Consider the following 18,369-nt stretch of genomic DNA (forward strand, 5'->3'; position numbering starts at 1 on the left):
CCCGAGGACTAATTACAACATGGAACATACAGAATACTAAACATACAGAAAATAAAAGATTTTGGTATAGATAACAATGGTGACAAGTAGAGACAAGTGGCTATTCTAGTAATGATATGTACTACTGAGAGCTACAATCTAAGCATATTGGGTTTGACTTATTTCTGGAAGCAGTGGAAGGGGACACACTTTTTCTGTAATGAGTGGGTTATGTGATGTTAACAGGGTTATAGTTTTGTTTCCGTCAGTAAACGTTTGGAACTTTTGCAGGCCTCTTCGAATAGCTCTTTACTTTCCTGGTCATTAGGGAGGCAGTCAGAAATAAAACGTATTTCGTCTTCTACCGGTTTTGAAATACAATAGGTACAGATTCTTTCACCCACAAGTACCTTTTTGTACCACCCTTTCTCAATTGCAAGGGGGTGGGCGCTAATTCTAAGTTTATATATGCACAAAGCCCACCATACCACATATTTATCTAGAATTTTTTTTAAAAATAATTTTCCATGGAATATTCCTTCTTTAGTTTTTGTAGACAGTCTATGAAAAAAATGTACATCTACATGTCCCAGCCTTTTTCTTAACAATGTAACGTTACATATATGCTTATTGTCTAACTGTGAATTCATAGAGTTCCATAGAAAAGAGTAACCGATATCGTTTAGACTTTCCCTTACGCCTTGTAACCAGTATTTCTTACAGCTGCTCGTCGGTTTATATTCAATTCGGTGACAGAGTGATAAAGCGTCTATTCACGGTAGGGGATGTGTTGAAAAGTCCGAGTGTTTGAGGCGTAGCCAAAACTTGACTGTACGTATGGATATATATATATATATAAGTCAATTGGGAACATCCCAAGCTCTGCTCTACTACCTAATGTTACTTGTATTTCTATGTACGCCCAGAAAATTTTTTTACAAAATCGGTTCTGTGTAATTTCTGCTGGGCAATTGTCATCTGAATTAGCTTTGCCCCAAATCTCACAACCATATGATATAAAAGGTGTGATACATGTTCTAAATAGTTTGACCTGAGCCTTTGGAGACAGAGTTGAATGCATGAGGGGTTTGAGACTGAAAATGGCCTTTACACGATTTTTGCGAGGAAAGCTCAATTTCAGACCATGTAGTGAAAGGGGAGATGACAGTGTACCTACCTTTCAGGAGTAGAATTCAGACTAAGATTGTTGTTATGTACATATGCCCTTACTTTTGGCATGACAAAGTGATCATATGGCCTAAGGGTCAACTGACAGATGCAAAGTCTGACCTTTACTCCTCTAGAGTATCAGATTTCTCACAGCTCTGCCACTGGTGGAATCAACCAAACCAGGCTGGGGGGTTGTAATACTTCAGACAGAAGTTTTTGACAAGAATGCCCCGGCTATCTCTAAACTAGCTGCTAGGGGGGCCCAAACTTATGTCACTAACTCCTGAGCACAAGAGCTATCTAACACCCGAAATTCGTGACCATACCATGTTTAGAATATGAGAAAACACACCCGGAAGTTGCGCTGCAGTACCAAGGGAAGCCGCTAGTGGGCCCATCATTGAACTCCCCCTCCGTTTTCCAGACCCCTACCCACCCACCAAATATCATCAGCGTCCGTCGAAGTCTTCTCGAGTTATGATGTCCACGGACAAAAGTTTGCGAGTAAACCGGCGCCTGCACTTCCAAGAAAGCCGCTAGAGGCTCAAACTCGCAGCAATCACTCTCTGCTTTAAGGGGTCCCTACCGCTCAAAAATCACGACCGCAGCATGTCCAGAACGCGAGATATCAAGCATGGAGGTTCCGCTGCAGTACCTTAACAAGCCGCTAGGGGGCCCATTATCGAACTCCTCCTTCGTTCTCCAGACCCCTTCCCACCCACCAAATATCAGCTGCATCCATCGCAGTCTTCTCGAGTTATGTTGTTCACAAACAGGGGGAAAACACACAACCGGACCGAAAATATTACCTTATGCCATTCTGGCAAAGGTAAAAAGTAGGTGCAATAAACACGAATGAAAAAAGTGGAAAACGTTAAAATCATGAAAAAAGTGGAAAACGTTAAAATCTATCTTTCTATGTAAGTACTGGGCAAAACCCTCTACGGCGTATCCTGAACAGGTAAGTGCACGGTAGTGTGACCAGTCTTAGTAAAAAAAAGTAGGTGCAATAAACACGAATGAAAAAAGTGGGAAAAAAAAACAATGTCAAGTGTTGGCCACACTACATAACTAAAACTACATCTATGGGTTGGGAAGGGTCCTACATTACGCACAAGCTAGATGCCATATGATTATCACAATATCATTCCAATAGAAGTGGAATACGTATAGATTTGAGAAGCAATGTAATATATGTCATGGCACTGTATCTATTTTCCTAAAGCCGAAGATAGCAGCTCACCCAAACAGTCCGACTCGTCCTCTCCTTCTGAACAGTCGGTATACTCTCCATCACACCAATAGTGTTCAGGGATGCACGAACCATCCAAACACTGCCGTTCACTCTCCTGGCAGCCCACAGCTTGGGAAAATATAAAAAGTTTGGCATGAGAAAACAAATGAGTTACACGATCTCATACCTTCGTTATTCTTTTAACTTTACGACCGATTTCCATTTGTGTTTTGCAGTAATTATGCCCTTTTTGCATAAAATATATATGTAAACCATCTCGATCCTCATCCAAAATGATAGAAGCATACAGTCATATCAAAAGAAAGAAGGCAATGTTTTGGTTTTCCATGCATATGAGATGAGTAACTGGTAAAATCTATATGATAATAAAATTACGCGGACTCGGCCGTTCATGCGGTGGTTATAGGAACTGACCATGAATTATGGCACCGTATACACCATAGGAAAGCGGTTCATTAACCCTATATTGGTTTCCATCCATAAAACCAGGAAGGCAGTAAATAAGAAACCCAAGCAGCCCAACTCATCCTCTCCTATAACTCCACTATACAAGTAGTCTTTAGCGAATTGTCCCAACAGAGCTGTTCACTATCCGAGCAGCCCTTAGCTTAGAAGATTTAATTCTGTACCCGCAAACAATTCAAACCATCATTTGCTTGTTTATGCATGATAAGACCGATCCATTAAAAGTGATACCTAGCAAGAGTCAAAGAAATGCGTACCTAGTATAGAAACTAACCAGCTTCTCACATTGTGTACTAAATTACACATGTACTGTGTGCAGTAATTTCTTTCATAAGTTGATGCCGTTTGCTCAATAGTCACTAGTTTAGATCGCGATGTCTATTTCTCGAAACTAGTAAGTTGTAGTTGGTGTAATATATATATCCTGGTTTCAATCCTTCTGATGCTAGGGAATAAACACGCGCACACACACACGTGTAGAGCCATGTGTATTCACAGAGTCATTTTTCCAACCAGAATCCTTTTCCCAGCCCCAGTCCGCATGCTCAGACCGTTCCGTGGTAGGGGGGGGGGGGGGGGTAACCATTGTAAGTAAGCTAATAGTTGGTTGCTCACCCCCACAGTCCGACTCGTCGTCTCCATACCAACAGTGGATATAACCATCACACCAATTGTCTTCTGGAATGCACAAGCCGTCCAAACACCGGCGTACACAGCCCCCAGCTTGTAATGGGATGAAAAAGGAAAATCGACATGAGAAACAATTGCTATGGTGGTGATTTTAAATTTGTTATTAGGATATTTCATGGACTATCATTGGTTTTCATTACATCCTCTCTTTGTGGACATTCTTTTGAACCATTACACCAATATTCTTTTAGCGGAACAAGGACAGAGGAGCTTGTGGTACACTGGTTTCACTTGTCAAGTTGGCAACTACACTCATGGCTTCCATATTGGTTGCATTTTTACAACTATCCAACAATTTTCCCTTCTGCAACTTAGTCATGGCCGTACCCCTAGTGTCACTTCTACGAGTATAAGTATTAGGCTACAACACAATATTGCCCGTTATGGTCTATCTGACCATCCCCGAAGAGGAAAAAAAATCTTGTTTTTTTCTGAAATGATGTGGGAATTAAAGAGCGCGCTGATGTCATCCATTAAATTTACTTGCTGTGACCTTACCGAAACACGCTGGCACGTCACAATAGCCCCATTGTTGTTCCGGATCAATAGTGAAACACCAAACTCCGGAAGGGCCTCCATCCGGATTCCGGCAGTAGTTCTGCTCCAATCCAGATGCTGGATAATTAGCGGATGTGACGTCATGTTGGTGCGGTGTCTGACTGTCCCAGTGTTGACACGTTCTGCCTGTTTCCGTCATAGAGATATTTCCTCGGTAAGATGTTCCATTTCCTGTCAGGCAGTCTAAGGGTAGATGAAAGGCAAAGGCTATTACGCATATATTTTTTATTAATTAGTAATAGGTAATATCTTGATGAAAATAGCCATGTAGATAGCATAAAAACCTTGCTCGCTTACAAAATTACATGTATTCCCAAGGTCTGACGAATTGTGCCTACTTTTTGGAAAAACGTATCAGATCAAGTTACATTAAACTTCTAGAATGTTCAAGCGTAGACACCTTTTGTTAATAAAGGAAATCGAGAAAAAGGGATCTACTCAATATACTTCGGAGCATGTATGATATCCTCATGATATTAGTTCAATCTAATAATTTCCTTCATACAATAAGGTAGTTTGCATACTAATACAAGTGTCCGAATGGTAAGAATAAACAATAACCAGTTGGCAAATTGAAACATAATACAAACATTTGACAATGAAGAATAAACATATTTGCATTTTGATAGTGCATGATACAGTTGTATGTCCGAATTCAATGCTTTTTTTGATTTGTTATTTGGAAAACTAGAAATTTTGCGGATTATTTTAGGAGGAAATACATTGTGTTTATTTCGTATCCAGAACTTTATAAAAAGTTCGGAAGTCTTCAAAGACAAACTTAAGGTAAAGACAAAGCCACATAATAACCAAATAACAATCCAATGCAAAAATCCTTTTCATGTCTACCCTTTGTTCTGTCACCCCCCAACCCCCACCCCCCCACCCCCTTCTTATTGTTCACGCCTGTACATTTGAATAAAAATGCCCTTGATACGTATCTATAAAGAGATATATACTATTTTTTCTACTACTTGTCTTTGGGAAGAGTTAGTGTGAATTGAACATTCAGAAATGCTCGCCAAAACCAACGTACCTGCTGCCATTCCCAAAAAGCTCACTTCGACTAACCAAGGCTGTTGGTTGTCCGGACCAGTTGCAGTGATGAGCAGTTGCCAGAATCGACTCGTGGCACTAAAGCCGCCAAGTGCTAAATCCACAGGCATGTTATAAGGGGATTCAATCACGTGAATCCAGTTATAAGGATCCGAACTGGCTGATATTTGAAGCTCAAATGCTGTCACGTCGTGGGTCATGTTTCCGTAGCTGGTGATGCGGATTTTAGAGAGAGTATGGGCTACCAACAAGTCAAAGATGATGTACCATGGGCCTGGACTGATCGGGTTCCAGAAAGTACCAACATCACTGTCGAGAACTTTATCTGGGCCAGATGTATCGGGGGATAATGTTGGTGTAGCATCGATGGCCCAAGCAGGGGAGCTCTCCATCCACCCTGGTAATTGGGAAATTGAATGGACAAAATTGGTCGATGTAAGTTAGACATCCAGGCATTAAGGTCCGCCAACAAGTAGTGACTCTAGCAACTGGATATGGTTTTGGTCAAGGAACTGGATATGGTTTTGGTCAAGGAATTGGATATGGTTTTGGTCAAGCAACTGGATATGATTTTGGTCAAGGAACTGGATATGGTTTTGGTAGAGGAATTGGATATGGTTTTGGTCAAGCAACTGGATATGATTTTGGTCAAGCAACTGGATATGATTTTGGTCAAGCAACTGGATATGGTTTTGGTCAAGCAACTGGATATGGTTTTGGAAACGATCAGAAGTTTCAACTGTATAGACCCTCTCCAACAAGATCTCTTCAGTGTCACTGACAAAAACTACGGGATATCAGTTGAAATGTCTGACCGTTTTCAGAACCATATCTAGTTGCTTTAGTAACTACTTTTTGGCGCAATGGACAAAAATAAGTACTCATTAGTTGTATAAAAAAGAGTTAAGACTCGTGTAAATTAATGTAAATGTCTAAATATTGGCTCGATTATGGAAATATAATTGAAATTCTTTCTTCAGTTATTCTCAACAGAAGATTTTGGCAAAGCTAGCAGAGTCTGATTCGTCCTCTCCTCGCGGACAGTCACCATAAGCATCACACACATAGTCTTTATGGAAGAATCAACCGTTTAAGCACTGAATTTCATCCTTATAACAAACCTCGCACTGGCCTTAAAAATACGACGATACGCATGAGAACTAAACAAAAAGTAACTTTGACTGTGATCTAGAATTTGGTACTGGTCTATATTTCAGAACGCGATATCTATTTTACAAACTGATAAGACGTAGAATTGCTGCTTACACGGGCAGTCCGACTCGTCCTCTCCTTGCGAACAGTCAGAATGACCATTACACCAATAGTGTTCAGGGATGCACGAACCGTCGAAACACTGGTGAGCACTCTCCTGGCAGCCCACAGCTTTTAAAAAAGATCGAAAGGAAGATAGGCATGAGAAATTCCACAAATTCATACCTTCGCTAATTCATCGTAGCATTCACGACTGATTTATTTTGCGTGTTCTGAAGTAATTAGGCATAAGGTCCTAGTTTACATAAACTATATGAGTAAACCATCTCCGCTGCTCAAATTACAGAAACAGATTATTGTCCTATTGTCGTTACGGTAGTTGTTTGCTCACCCCCACAGTCCGACTCGTCCTCTCCTTGTGAACAGCTAGAATAACCATTACACCAATAGTGTTCAGGGATGCACCAACCGTCCAAACACTGCCGTTCACTCTCCTGGCAGCCTACAGCTTTTGAAAAAAAATCAAAAGTTAGCTAGATAGGCACGATACATTTCATACCCTCTACAATTTCATACGACTGATTTATTTTGTGTGTTTTGGATTGATTATACAAATACAGTCCTGTATAGAAATTGCTAAACTTTCTTTCCAACACTGAATTAACATACTTAGGGACTTACCCTAAATTTTCAGTCAAACTCCGTCAACCTTGTTCCCAGAAAGACCCTCTCTATCTCCAGCAGTGACGCCAGGAACACGCCACTATTGCAGGAGGGGGTCATAAGTATCAGAAACTCTATGTCGCCCCCCGTCTCTGTTGAGTGTGGGCCGGTAAGCTCTAATGTACACTGCCTTCTTCACTCCTCGCGCGAAGAAATCCTGTTCTGGGTCTAGTATTTTCTGATACTTATGACCCCCTCCTGCAAAAGTGGTGTGTTCCTGACATCACTGCTGGGGATAGAGAGGGTCTTTCTGTGAACAAGGTTTGACGGAGTTTGACTGAAAATTTAGGGTAAGTCCTTATATTAATTCAGTGTTTGAAAGAAATTTTAGCAATTTCTATAATGTATTGTACCAACACAGTTGAACTTTCATGCTAAAATAAAGTCCTGGTTTACAAAAACTACTAAGTAAACCATCTCCACCGCCCAAATGACAGAAGCAGACAGTTTTATTGTCCGTAGTTGTTTGCTCACCTTCACAGTCCGACTCGTCCTCTCCTTGCAAGCAATCATTATACTGACCATCACACCAATAGTGTTCAGGGATGCACCAACCGTTCAAACACTGACGGTCACTCTGCTGGCAGCTCCCAGCTTGTGATGGGATGAACAAGGAAGATTAGCAAGAGAAAAAATTACAAAAATAAACTGCCTTCCCTTACCTTAAAATTTTCCAATACCAAATCTATCAATACCAAATCTTGATAGATTTGGTATTGGAAAATTTTATTCCATTGATTGTATAGCATTTCAATTCAGTACAACAATTCAAAACGCGATGTTTATCATATACAATCAGTACCTAAGAGACACTAGTACTTACCCCCACAGATCGACTCATCCTCTCCTTGGAGACAGTTCACCTCCCCATCACACCAATAGTTATCAGGAATGCACGAACCGTTCAAGCACTGGAATTCATCCTCATAACAAACCTCGCGTTCACCATGGCCTTGCAAAAAACGAAGATTAACATGAGAACTAAACGTAAAAATAATTTTTTGACCGCCATGCTTTTTGACCGCCATGCACCGCGGCACGTAGTAGGCCTCCTACTCTCGGCTCAAAAAATGTCAGCAGTTTGGTAACAAATGTCAGCAGTTTGGTAACAAAAACAATTCTACTTGAACTCTAATGCGCGACTCTGGGTGATTCTGCATGGGAAAACGAAACAGACGCTCCAGGGGCTCCAACACCAGCGAAGAGAACGGCAGTCCGACAAACCTGACTCATCGCCCCCCTCCCAAGACACCTAAAATGGCTACGCCGAGTAACGCGGGCATGGCTTCTCTTCCTCCTGAACTACAACCTTTGGCTCATTTAATTTTGGAACAATCGAAACTACAACAAGAGACTCTAGCAGGACAACTGAAGACTGTCGGGGATAAACTGTCTGGTCAAATCCGAACGCTGGATGTAAAAGTCGACGGGCTATCCACCGAACTTTCTTCACTACGCGACCGGGTTTTGACGCTAGAGACTGCCGCAGAGTATAAAGACAACGAAGTCGAACAGCTGCGAAGAGAGCTACACAACGAACGACGGGAGCGAGTCAAATCGGATCTGTTAGCAGAACGCTACTCAAGAAAGTCTGACGTGATCATCAGGGGCCTACCATACCATAAGGAGGAAAACTGTGAAATGCTCTTCAACGACTTCTTGCTAGGAGAGCTTGGCTTGGAAAAGATGCCATTAGTGGCAGTTCACCGGTTATCGCGGCCAACAAAGACCCGACCCAACCCTCATCTACTAGTTAGACTGGTCAACTATCATGATCGCGATCGCATACTGAAGGAGGGACGAAAACTCCGAGGAAGTGGTTACGCAGTCTACGAACACCTCCCGCCGCCGATCCAAGCAGCGAGGTCCCAGCTTGTTCCTGATCGGGATGCGGAGATACAGAAAGCTAAGGACACCAATACGCGCAGTAAGATATCTATCTATGTACCTCCAAAAAGCACTTACGCTGTACTGTTGGTTAATGGAAAGGAAAAAAAGCGCATCAATGCGGTAGATATCGCTTTAACCGAAAACAAGACAACCTGATATGTATGCACAAATGTGGATTGTCAACATTAAATGACTTTTCCTCACTTTGATGCATCGTTGTCTCTGTGTGTTTATTTGTTTACAATGATCTGGAATGTGTGAGCTTGTAAGGCTGAGAGTCCTGACACATTCCCAGGCGTTCGCAATTATGAAACAATGGTTACCACCTGTTCTGTTGTCCAGACCTCGCACCTTTTGTTTTTGATTTGATTCTGTACTCCCATTTCAAATAAATTTTTGGACACAGATTTGATTTATTTATGTTTGTTTACTTATATTATGTGCTCCGTGGACAAATGATATCTTTGTCTATTTTTTTTGGTTCTTACATTTAACGTTACTTGTTATTACTATATTGATATGGTAATTCAGCCATGTTGGTTGAATTCGAATTGCGGAGCCGACGAATCTCGACAAGGTTAAAAACAGGGTGGTGATGACTTTAAAAAATATTTAGGGGAGCCGGAAAATTTTGTATGAGTAAGATCGGTGCTGATATGTCTGTATGGAAGTGCGCCAATGTTGTTAACTATATTTCAGTTATTTTGAGTTACATCTGTATGTATGTTTCAGTTTCTGTTCTTTATCTGGCGTACCCATGTAACACAGTTTATTTTTGTTCGGATACCACGGATACCACGGATCATGAAAGTATATGGTGCGATAGATGTTTAAAAGAATTGTCCACCCACACACTTTTCCTGTTCTCCACATTACAAAGAAATTTTATCAAAGAATGTTATAGACAACAACCATGATTGACGGTAAAACGAAAATTGGATCTTATAATGTTAACGGACTTGCAAATCATAGAAAAAGGAAAGAAATCTTTACGTGGCTGTCCGAAAAATCCAGTGATATTATATGTTTACAGGAAACTCATTCGAATCTAAAAGAAGAAAATGTATGGGAAAGAGAGTGGGGAGGGCAAATACTATTTAGTCATGGGACAAGTAATCAGCGAGGTGTTGCTATTCTTTTGAAAAAAGACTTAGATTGTACTGTTCACGATGTCAAAAAAGATGATGATGGTCGACTCCTTATGGTAGATATTACTGTGAAAAGCAAGCGCTTCTGCTTGGCTAACATATACGGCCCAAACAAAGACAATCCCACTTTCTTTGATTATGTTGAAAACAAAATTATAGATATGAAATTAAGCCACGAAAATATAATTGTTGTCGGTGATTTTAACACCGTTCTCAATGCGGGCTTAGACCGTGCAGGAAGTAATTCCACAGTTTATCATCCTCAGGCACAACAACGGATTTCTGACATGATACAGGCGTTAGACTTAGTAGATATATGGCGTTTCCAATTTCCACACATATCCACATTTACATGGCGTAGAGGAAAACAGGCAAGTCGTATTGATTATTTCTTAGTTTCCTTTTCACTTATTGCTGATACATCTAATGTAAAAATATCCGATAGATTTAAGTCTGACCATAAGTTTATTTCTATTTCTATTAAAACAGCAGACTATCAGCGAGGTAAAAACTACTGGAAATTCAATCAATCTCTTTTAAGTGACAACATTTTTATTAAGTTATCTGAGGAATTCATCGAAGAATTTTTCCGAATCAACCTCGGAACGAGCGACCCTCTAACAGTTTGGGACACCTTCAAATGTTGTTTCAGAGGACATTCAATAAAATATTCCTCACGTAGATATAAAGAAAACACTCTGAAAGAAAATCAAATTAAGGGCCGTATAGATGAACTCACAATGAAATTAGATGCGTCCAATGTACCACCTGATGGGTTGATTCAAGAGCTCAATATATTACAGAATGAATTGGAAACTTTATGCGAAGAAAAAATAAGTCAGAAGCTTTATAATACACGTGCAAAAAATATGGAGTTTTCAGAAAAGTGTAATAAGTTTTTCCTTAAGATAGGTCTTAGAAACCAGGCAAGGAAGAATTTGAACAACCTGACAACATCAGATGGTAAAAACATTCATGAACCAGAAGGTATCTTATCAGAACTAAAATCCTTTTATTCATCACTTTATTCATCTGATAGCGAGACTGTTACTTTAGAAAGAGAGAAATCTGATATTTTCTTCCCGACTACAAACAATGTCCATTTGAGTGAAAAGCAAAAAGACACTTGCGAAGGTCCAATAACAGAAAACGAACTCTGGGCAGCTGTTAATAGTTTTAAGGATGGTAAAGCACCGGGGCTCGATGGACTGCCTATAGAGATTTACAAGACGTTCTTTAAGAGTCTCAAACAACCAATGCTCATGTGTTTTAACCATGCCTTTGATACAGGACACCTGTCAGATACTCAGAAAGTTGGACTTATTACACTTTTACTTAAACAAAACGGAGATGGACAATACAAAAACCCTAGTCAACTTACGAATTGGCGACCTTTAACACTGCTATGTTGTGACGTTCGAATTATCTCTAAAATAATAGCATTAAGAATTAAGAAAGTCATAAATAATTTGATATGTCAAGACCAAACTGGGTTCCTGAAAGGTAGATTTATTGGTGAAAATATCAGAAGAATTCTGGAAATAATCGAGCATTATGAAACTGAAAATAAACCGGGATTAATTTTTGTAGCAGACTTTGCGAAAGCTTTTGATACTATACACTGGGAATACATGTTTAAAGTATTGAGGTTTTTCGGTTTTGGTAACTCCTGTATTAGATGGATATCTTTGCTGTACAATGATATTTCTAGTAGGATTATAAATAACGGACATATATCCTCTACTTTTCCAATCTCCCGAGGGGTCCGTCAGGGGTGCCCACTGTCGCCTTACCTTTTTGTCCTATGTGTAGAAATTTTAGCTATGAAAATCAGAGATAATAGTCAAATCAAAGGGCTAACAGTTAATGAGTGTGAAACAAAAATCTCACAATTCGCCGATGACTCAAACTTCCCCATTCAGCCCGAACTGTCTACTATTTTAGCACTAGTGAGAGACCTAAATGACTTTGCCGCTATCTCTGGATTAAAACCAAACTATGATAAGTGTAAAATATTGCGAATTGGATCATTAAGGAATACTTTCTTTGTACTTCCGTGTTCTCTTCCTTTGCAATGGACAAACGGGCCAGTGCAGATGCTGGGTGTAATTATGTCAGGTGATACAAAGGACCAATTGGAAAATTATAGAATTAGACTAGCCAAAATAGACAAGACTCTTCAACCATGGAGAGGTCAGTCTCTAACATTACATGGGAAGATAACTCTAATTAATACTCTTGTCGTGTCCCAATTCACACATCTTTTTATGGCCCTGCCAACACCTGATAACGATTTCTTTGTCAAATATGAAAAAAAGATTTTTAATTTCATTTGGAATGGCCATCCCGAAAAAATAAAGCGTAAAACATTATATAATAGTTATGAGAATGGTGGGTTAAAATTAATTCACTTGCCGACTTTTGACAGGACCCGTAAAGCGTCTTGGATACCCAGACTTTATTCAACCGACAACAGTTTTTGTAAAAAAGTGTTGAGTAAGTCGAACCTCCTTTTTAGAATTGGTGTCTTCCCATTTCTACAACTTGATAAAAAACATATGGATTATTGCTTTAATCTTGCTAAACCTCCTCTTAGTGTCTTCTTTAAAGATGTAATGAAGGCATGGCTTTCTTTCCAGTTTAGACCCCCCGAAAATCATTACGAAATATATTCACAATTAATCTGGTACAACTCTAGTATTTTGATAGAAAACAAACCTATATTATGGGAGTCTCTTGCTTCGCAAGGCATAATAAGCATCAACGATTTGTTAGATGAAGAAGGCAGGTTCTTAACATATAAAACGCTATGTGACAAAATTGGCAAAGTTATAAACAAGCTAAGTTACAACCAATTAATCTCTGCCGTGCCGGATGCCTGGAAAACAATTATTCGTGATAAACAGCCAATTATCGGACCTATTCTACCACATATAGCCAATTACCTATGTTTAAATGCAAAAACAAGTAACAGAAATATTTATATAGCATTTCTGAGAATGTATAGTGTAGCCGACATCTCTCTTAATATTATGACTTACTGGGAAGACCTGTTTAACACTCCCGTCCCCTGGACACTGATATTCAAATTGATATACAACACAACGATATGTACACGTATGAGATTCTTTCAATATAGACTAATTTATAAATTTTTGCCAACAAATCGAATGCTGCACATATGGAAATTAATAGATAGCCCCTTTTGCTCATATTGTGAAGTAGAACTAGAAACAACCACACATGCTCTCTGGGACTGTCCCAAAGTATACGAATTATGGAAAGAAATAAAAGAATGGTTCGAACAACAAACAAGTGAAATTCTACCTATAGATATTTTCAGTGTAATTTTCGGTGATATCAATAGTTCAATACTTACAAATGTAATTATACTAGTTGCAAAATGTTTTATTTTCAATCTAAGGGGCAAACGATTATTCTTAGGTCACTACATCTCATACCTTAAGTCACACTATAAAACAGAACTAATTATAGCCACAAGAAACAACAAATTAGAGACGCATTACAATAAATGGGGTCCGATAATGCACAAATTGAACTAAAAAACCATCATCATCTTGCCATCATCTTGCCTTCTTGTGTACCGTCATTGTTGATTTTGCTTTAATTTATTTAAGTTTCTTTTTGACATATGGTTACTATTGTTTGATTATTTTACGTATACGCACAAATACATCTTGTATTCAACTTTCATCCATACATACTGTATAGCTCCACTTATATTCTTTTATTTGTAACAATTCCTAATGTTCTTGTCCGAATTATTTATTTATTATTATTTACATCCATCTATTCATCCTGTTTTACATTATTTTGCTACATACTTCAGTCTGTATATTTCCTATACTAGCAATTTGTACCTACATTGTCTTTTACTTTCCCGTTGGATCCGTGGTTTATGTTTTTGTCCATGTCCTTATGTTTTTGTCAATGTGAATTATATATTCTACTGTAGAATGCAATAAAAAAAAAAAAAAAAAACGTAAAAATAATTTGATGGTGATCTGAAATTTGGTACTAAAATATAGCATTTTTATATTTCAGTGTGCGATATCTATTTTACAAACTAGTAAGACGTTGCATGGCTGCTACCCGCTACTATGCGCATTTGCAGTAAATGTCTTGGGGGTAAGTGGGGTAAGGAGCGCTCCCGGTGCAGGCCATATGGGCACGATAGGCCGGGCACGAGGGGCCGGGCACGAGGGGCCGGGCACGGGGGGCTCGGCACGAGCGGCCGACGGTACCATGATACGTGTGTGGTGGCCTTTCTTCACTGGGAAAAACGATTTCTTAATCATTTTTTATGTTTCCTATCGCTAGAGCACCCCTTCTGTGATTCTCAATAATCAGTTTTTAACAAATGAGCTTAATTACTCAAAAGACACCCCTTAGGCATGAAAGAGTCTACGGTCACAAGAGGCCGAAACTATGGACTTTCTCCCAACTGATTAACAAAATTTTCAGTCAATTTCTAAAATGCAATACACATGTTTTCTAACACAAGAATACCCATTCTGTGATTCTGAATCATAAGCTTTTAACAAATGGGCTTAATTACTATGAAGAGATCCCATAGGCATAGGTATCAAAGAGTCTACAGTCACGACAGGTTTAAACTACAGGCTTTTTTCTCCTTACGGACAAATCAATTTTTTATCATGTTTTCTATCAATAGAGCAAGCATTTTGTGATTCTCAATTATCAGTTCATAACAAATTAACCTAATTATCCAAAAGAGACACGGTCCCCTAGCCTAAGAGTCAAAGAGACTACGGTCATGATAGGCTGAAACTATGTGCTTCTTGCAAACTGTGAGAAACAAATTTTCAATCAATTTTCTAAAATAGATTGAAAATTTGTTTTTCCCAGATAGGAAAGGCCCCCCACACGTATAATGGTACAGTCGGCCCCTCGTCCCCAGCCCCTCGTGCCCGGCCTATCGTGCCCGAATTGCTGGCACCGGGAGCGCTCCTTACCCAAATGCTTATGCCTACTAATGCTGCTCAAAGAATATAACTACAGTTTTACAGGTTCAGACCTTACCGGAGCATGTTGGCACGTCACAATAATCCCATGGCCGTTCCGAATCCGTGGTGATGCACCAAACTCCGGAAGGGTCTCCATCCGGATTCCGGCAGTAGTTCTGCTCCAGTCCGGATGCCGGATTATTAGCGGGTGTGACGACGTGTTCGTGCGGTGTCTGACTGTCCCAGTGTTGACACGTCTTGCCTGTTCTCGTCACAGAGACTGTTCCTCGGTAAGATGCTCCATTCCCTATCTGGCAGTCTAAGGGTAGATACAAGAGGTTAGAAATATTACTTTCCTTTGTTTACTAGACCATTAGGCTTATTGTGAGCCACTTTAATGCTATGGGTTCCATAATTACACTATGATGGCAGATGTCCTCTTCCCTTAGTCTTGAAAGGTTTTAAGTTATACACTGACTTACTTTATGCATGGCATCTTCTGGAGACCTCAAAACTAATGCTCGAAGGCACAAAAAGGAAAATGCAACAAAAAACGCTGCTAAATCAGAGGACTAAACATGTAGTCCATACTTTCGAATACTTGGTCTATGTCATGTTTACCTCTAGTAAGACTATGTAATCGTCGGTATTTCAAATATGTTTTGTTGTCATTCTTGTTTATATGAGGGGAACATGGGCGCTGTGGCTCCATGCTCTGACCATGTGCCCCCATATCCCGGAGAGCAGAGCGTAAAATTTTGATTGACCAAGGTTGCCCTTGGGTAACCTGTGACCACTGTTCTAACTATTCTGAAATGAATGCCATGCCATCCATTGAATTAAGTCAGTATGGCCTTAGGGAAGGCATCACGAGAGGCTTGTTACACAAGGATTAAGTCTAAGAAATGACAAGCAAAGGAGCTAAAATGTAAAGGCAATGTTTAATTTGTCTCATCGGGCTCTTGTAACAATGCAGGAAGGCAAATTGACATTGATTCTTCCCGATGAGATACAAACTACACAACGTTATCATTTTCCCAGCTCCTAAATCTCATTAACTCCAAAGGGTCAGAAGCTTGCCGCTGACGGTTCAATTTTGATGAAACGCAAAGACTGTGCAGGGGGTTGAAAAATCTATATGTTTTATCGAATTTGGTTCAAGAAATAATGTTTTGTTGTATTTACCGGTCAATATTGTTGACTGGTTCGGGTATGTCAGATACAAAGTCGGGTATGTCGGTGGTTGAGTTGGTTCTAACGGTGAATGGGTTGGATCTGCTGGTGGTTGGGTCGGGTCTGCTGGTGGTTGGGTCGGGTCTGCCGGTGGTTGGGTCGGGCCTGCCGGTGGTTGGGTCGGGTCTGCTGGTGGTTGGGTCGGGTCTGCTGGTGGTTGGGTCGGGTCTGCTGGGGGTTGGGTCGGGTCTGCCGGTGGTTGGGTCGGGTCCCCCGGTGACAGAGTTGGGTTTGTAGGTAGGTTGGTCTGGTATTCCGATGGCTTGGTTGGATGTGCCGGTGGCTCTGTCGGGTCTGCCAACAACAAAAGACACATTTTCTGTCGAGATTCGTCTTTCATGTTTTCAACTTCTCCGTTAAAATGGATGAGTAAAAGTATTCGAAACACATCGTGTAGATACTACCTTAAAAACACTATCTTTTTGTACCTGTAGGTGAAAGGGATGGGTTCGCTTTCACCACATAGACGGCTATAACGGTTGCCACCAGACTGATGGCCCATTGTCCAAAGCGACGTTTGGTGTCCATTTTGGGTTAGCTATCGTAGAGAAGAAAAACTCTTGAGTAAGTCCATATGCTTATGTAGAGCCGAAATATTTCAAATATTTGTTTTTTTTTTAATACGGATATTCATTAGATATGGTACTATTCCTCCTGGAGTCCGGGTGAATGATATTAATCACCGTATGGCGTCCACAGATATGCACAGACGTTACATAAAATGTTAAAAACAGAATGAAGAAAGAATGAATGACAGGATGTTCCTTTCTATAGACGTTACAAAAATACCTGGTGAATGTCTATTGTCCTCGGGAAAAGTATAATTATGCAATAGGCTCTTAGGCTAGCCTGCAAAGAGTCACCAAAATGTATGTTAAAAACAGAATGAAGATAGAATGACATGATGTTCCTTTCTATAGACGTTACAAAAATACCTAGTGAATGCCTATTGTCCTCGGGAAAATATAATTATTTAATAGGCTCTTAGGCTAGCCTGTGAGGAGTCACCAAAATTTATGTTAAAAACAGAATGAAGATAGAATGACATGATGTTCCTTTCTATAGACGTTATAAAAATACCTGGTGAATGTCTATTGTCCTCGGGAAAAGTATAATTATGCAATAGGCTCTTAGGCTAGCCTGCGAAGAGTCACCAAAATGTATGTTAAAAACAGAATGAAGATAGAATGACAGGATATTCCTTTCTATAGACGTTATAAAAATACCTGGTGAATGCCTATTGTCCTCGGGAAAAGTATAATTATGCAATAGGCTATTAGGCTAGCCTGCGAAGAGTGTTCCAGCCGGACAATGTTCATTTTGTGCGAGTACATTTTACGACAGGCGTCTGATTTCATTTTAATTACAAATTAAAGAATTTTGAGCATGTTTAGTTAACTTCGAAGGAACTTTTTATGCCATGTAGTAAAATTGCACGAGATGCGTGAGACTCTTATATAAGTGCGCATACGTCAGCATTAAAAGCATGATTAAAATTCTAAAACAAACGAGAAACAAAATTTGCAAAATGTTCCATGTTTCCCCAAGTCCAACACATGGATGTATATAATTGTCCTGAGGTTGTTAGTATTTCTTTATCTCAGCAAGTTTCAATACAATGAGAACATGACCCAATGCCACGCCAATACCTGGGCAAACTGCGCATAAGAAAAACTCTCTCACTGTTTGCTACTGGTGTCTGTAATGGGGCCTTCACACCGAAACCGAAGTAGCAGGAATCAAGCAGAACCAGCTGGAATGCCGTCAGAATAGAAATTCTCTTCTATTCCTTGGAATTCGTAGTGTATTCCGGAAATTCTTACTGCATTCGAGATGTTCTTTTTGCCACATTCGGGCAGTTTCGGTTCTCCATCGAATGAGATAAGAATATTTCGAATAATGCTGGAATGCCACAGGATGCGGTCATACTGCAGTTAGAATAGTTAGAATCCAATTAGAATCCACTTGGAATGCCATTCGATATTTCTACACTTCGAATGCA

General features: G+C 39.9%; 2 protein-coding genes across 2 annotated transcripts in view; one reads left to right on the forward strand and one right to left on the reverse strand.

Moving 5' to 3' along the window:
* LOC118420490 (zinc finger protein 235-like) overlaps positions 1 to 18,369 on the forward strand; it is a 252,038-nt gene that overhangs the window by 124,893 nt on the left and 108,776 nt on the right. The gene's annotated exons all lie outside the window — the stretch shown is intronic.
* Positions 2,361 to 16,895, reverse strand: LOC118420954 (plasminogen-like). Its single transcript, XM_035828051.1, has 10 exons — positions 16,796 to 16,895; positions 15,211 to 15,453; positions 7,932 to 8,060; positions 7,583 to 7,702; positions 6,777 to 6,893; positions 6,440 to 6,556; positions 5,154 to 5,570; positions 4,058 to 4,300; positions 3,485 to 3,592; positions 2,361 to 2,512 (listed from the first exon to the last, which is right to left on the reverse strand). Exons 1-10 carry the CDS (start codon positions 16,893 to 16,895, stop codon positions 2,361 to 2,363), a joined length of 1,746 nt encoding a protein of 581 aa, XP_035683944.1.

This window comes from Branchiostoma floridae, chromosome 8 (assembly GCF_000003815.2).
Source record: "Branchiostoma floridae strain S238N-H82 chromosome 8, Bfl_VNyyK, whole genome shotgun sequence".
Lineage (NCBI taxonomy): Eukaryota > Metazoa > Chordata > Leptocardii > Amphioxiformes > Branchiostomatidae > Branchiostoma > Branchiostoma floridae.

What these genes read in the sequence shown, in the direction of transcription:
- LOC118420954 (XM_035828051.1), bottom strand. Translation starts at nt 16,895, where the DNA reads ATGGACACCAAACGTCGCTTTGGACAATGGGCCATCAGTCTGGTGGCA. An exon ending in CCCATCCCTTTCACCTACAG is followed by an intron (nt 15,454 to 16,795) that starts GTACAAAAAGAT and finishes ATCTACCCTTAG; the next exon opens with ACTGCCAGATAGGGAATGGA. An exon ending in CTTTTTGGGAATGGCAGCAG is followed by an intron (nt 4,301 to 5,153) that starts GTACGTTGGTTT and finishes ATCTACCCTTAG; the next exon opens with ACTGCCTGACAGGAAATGGA.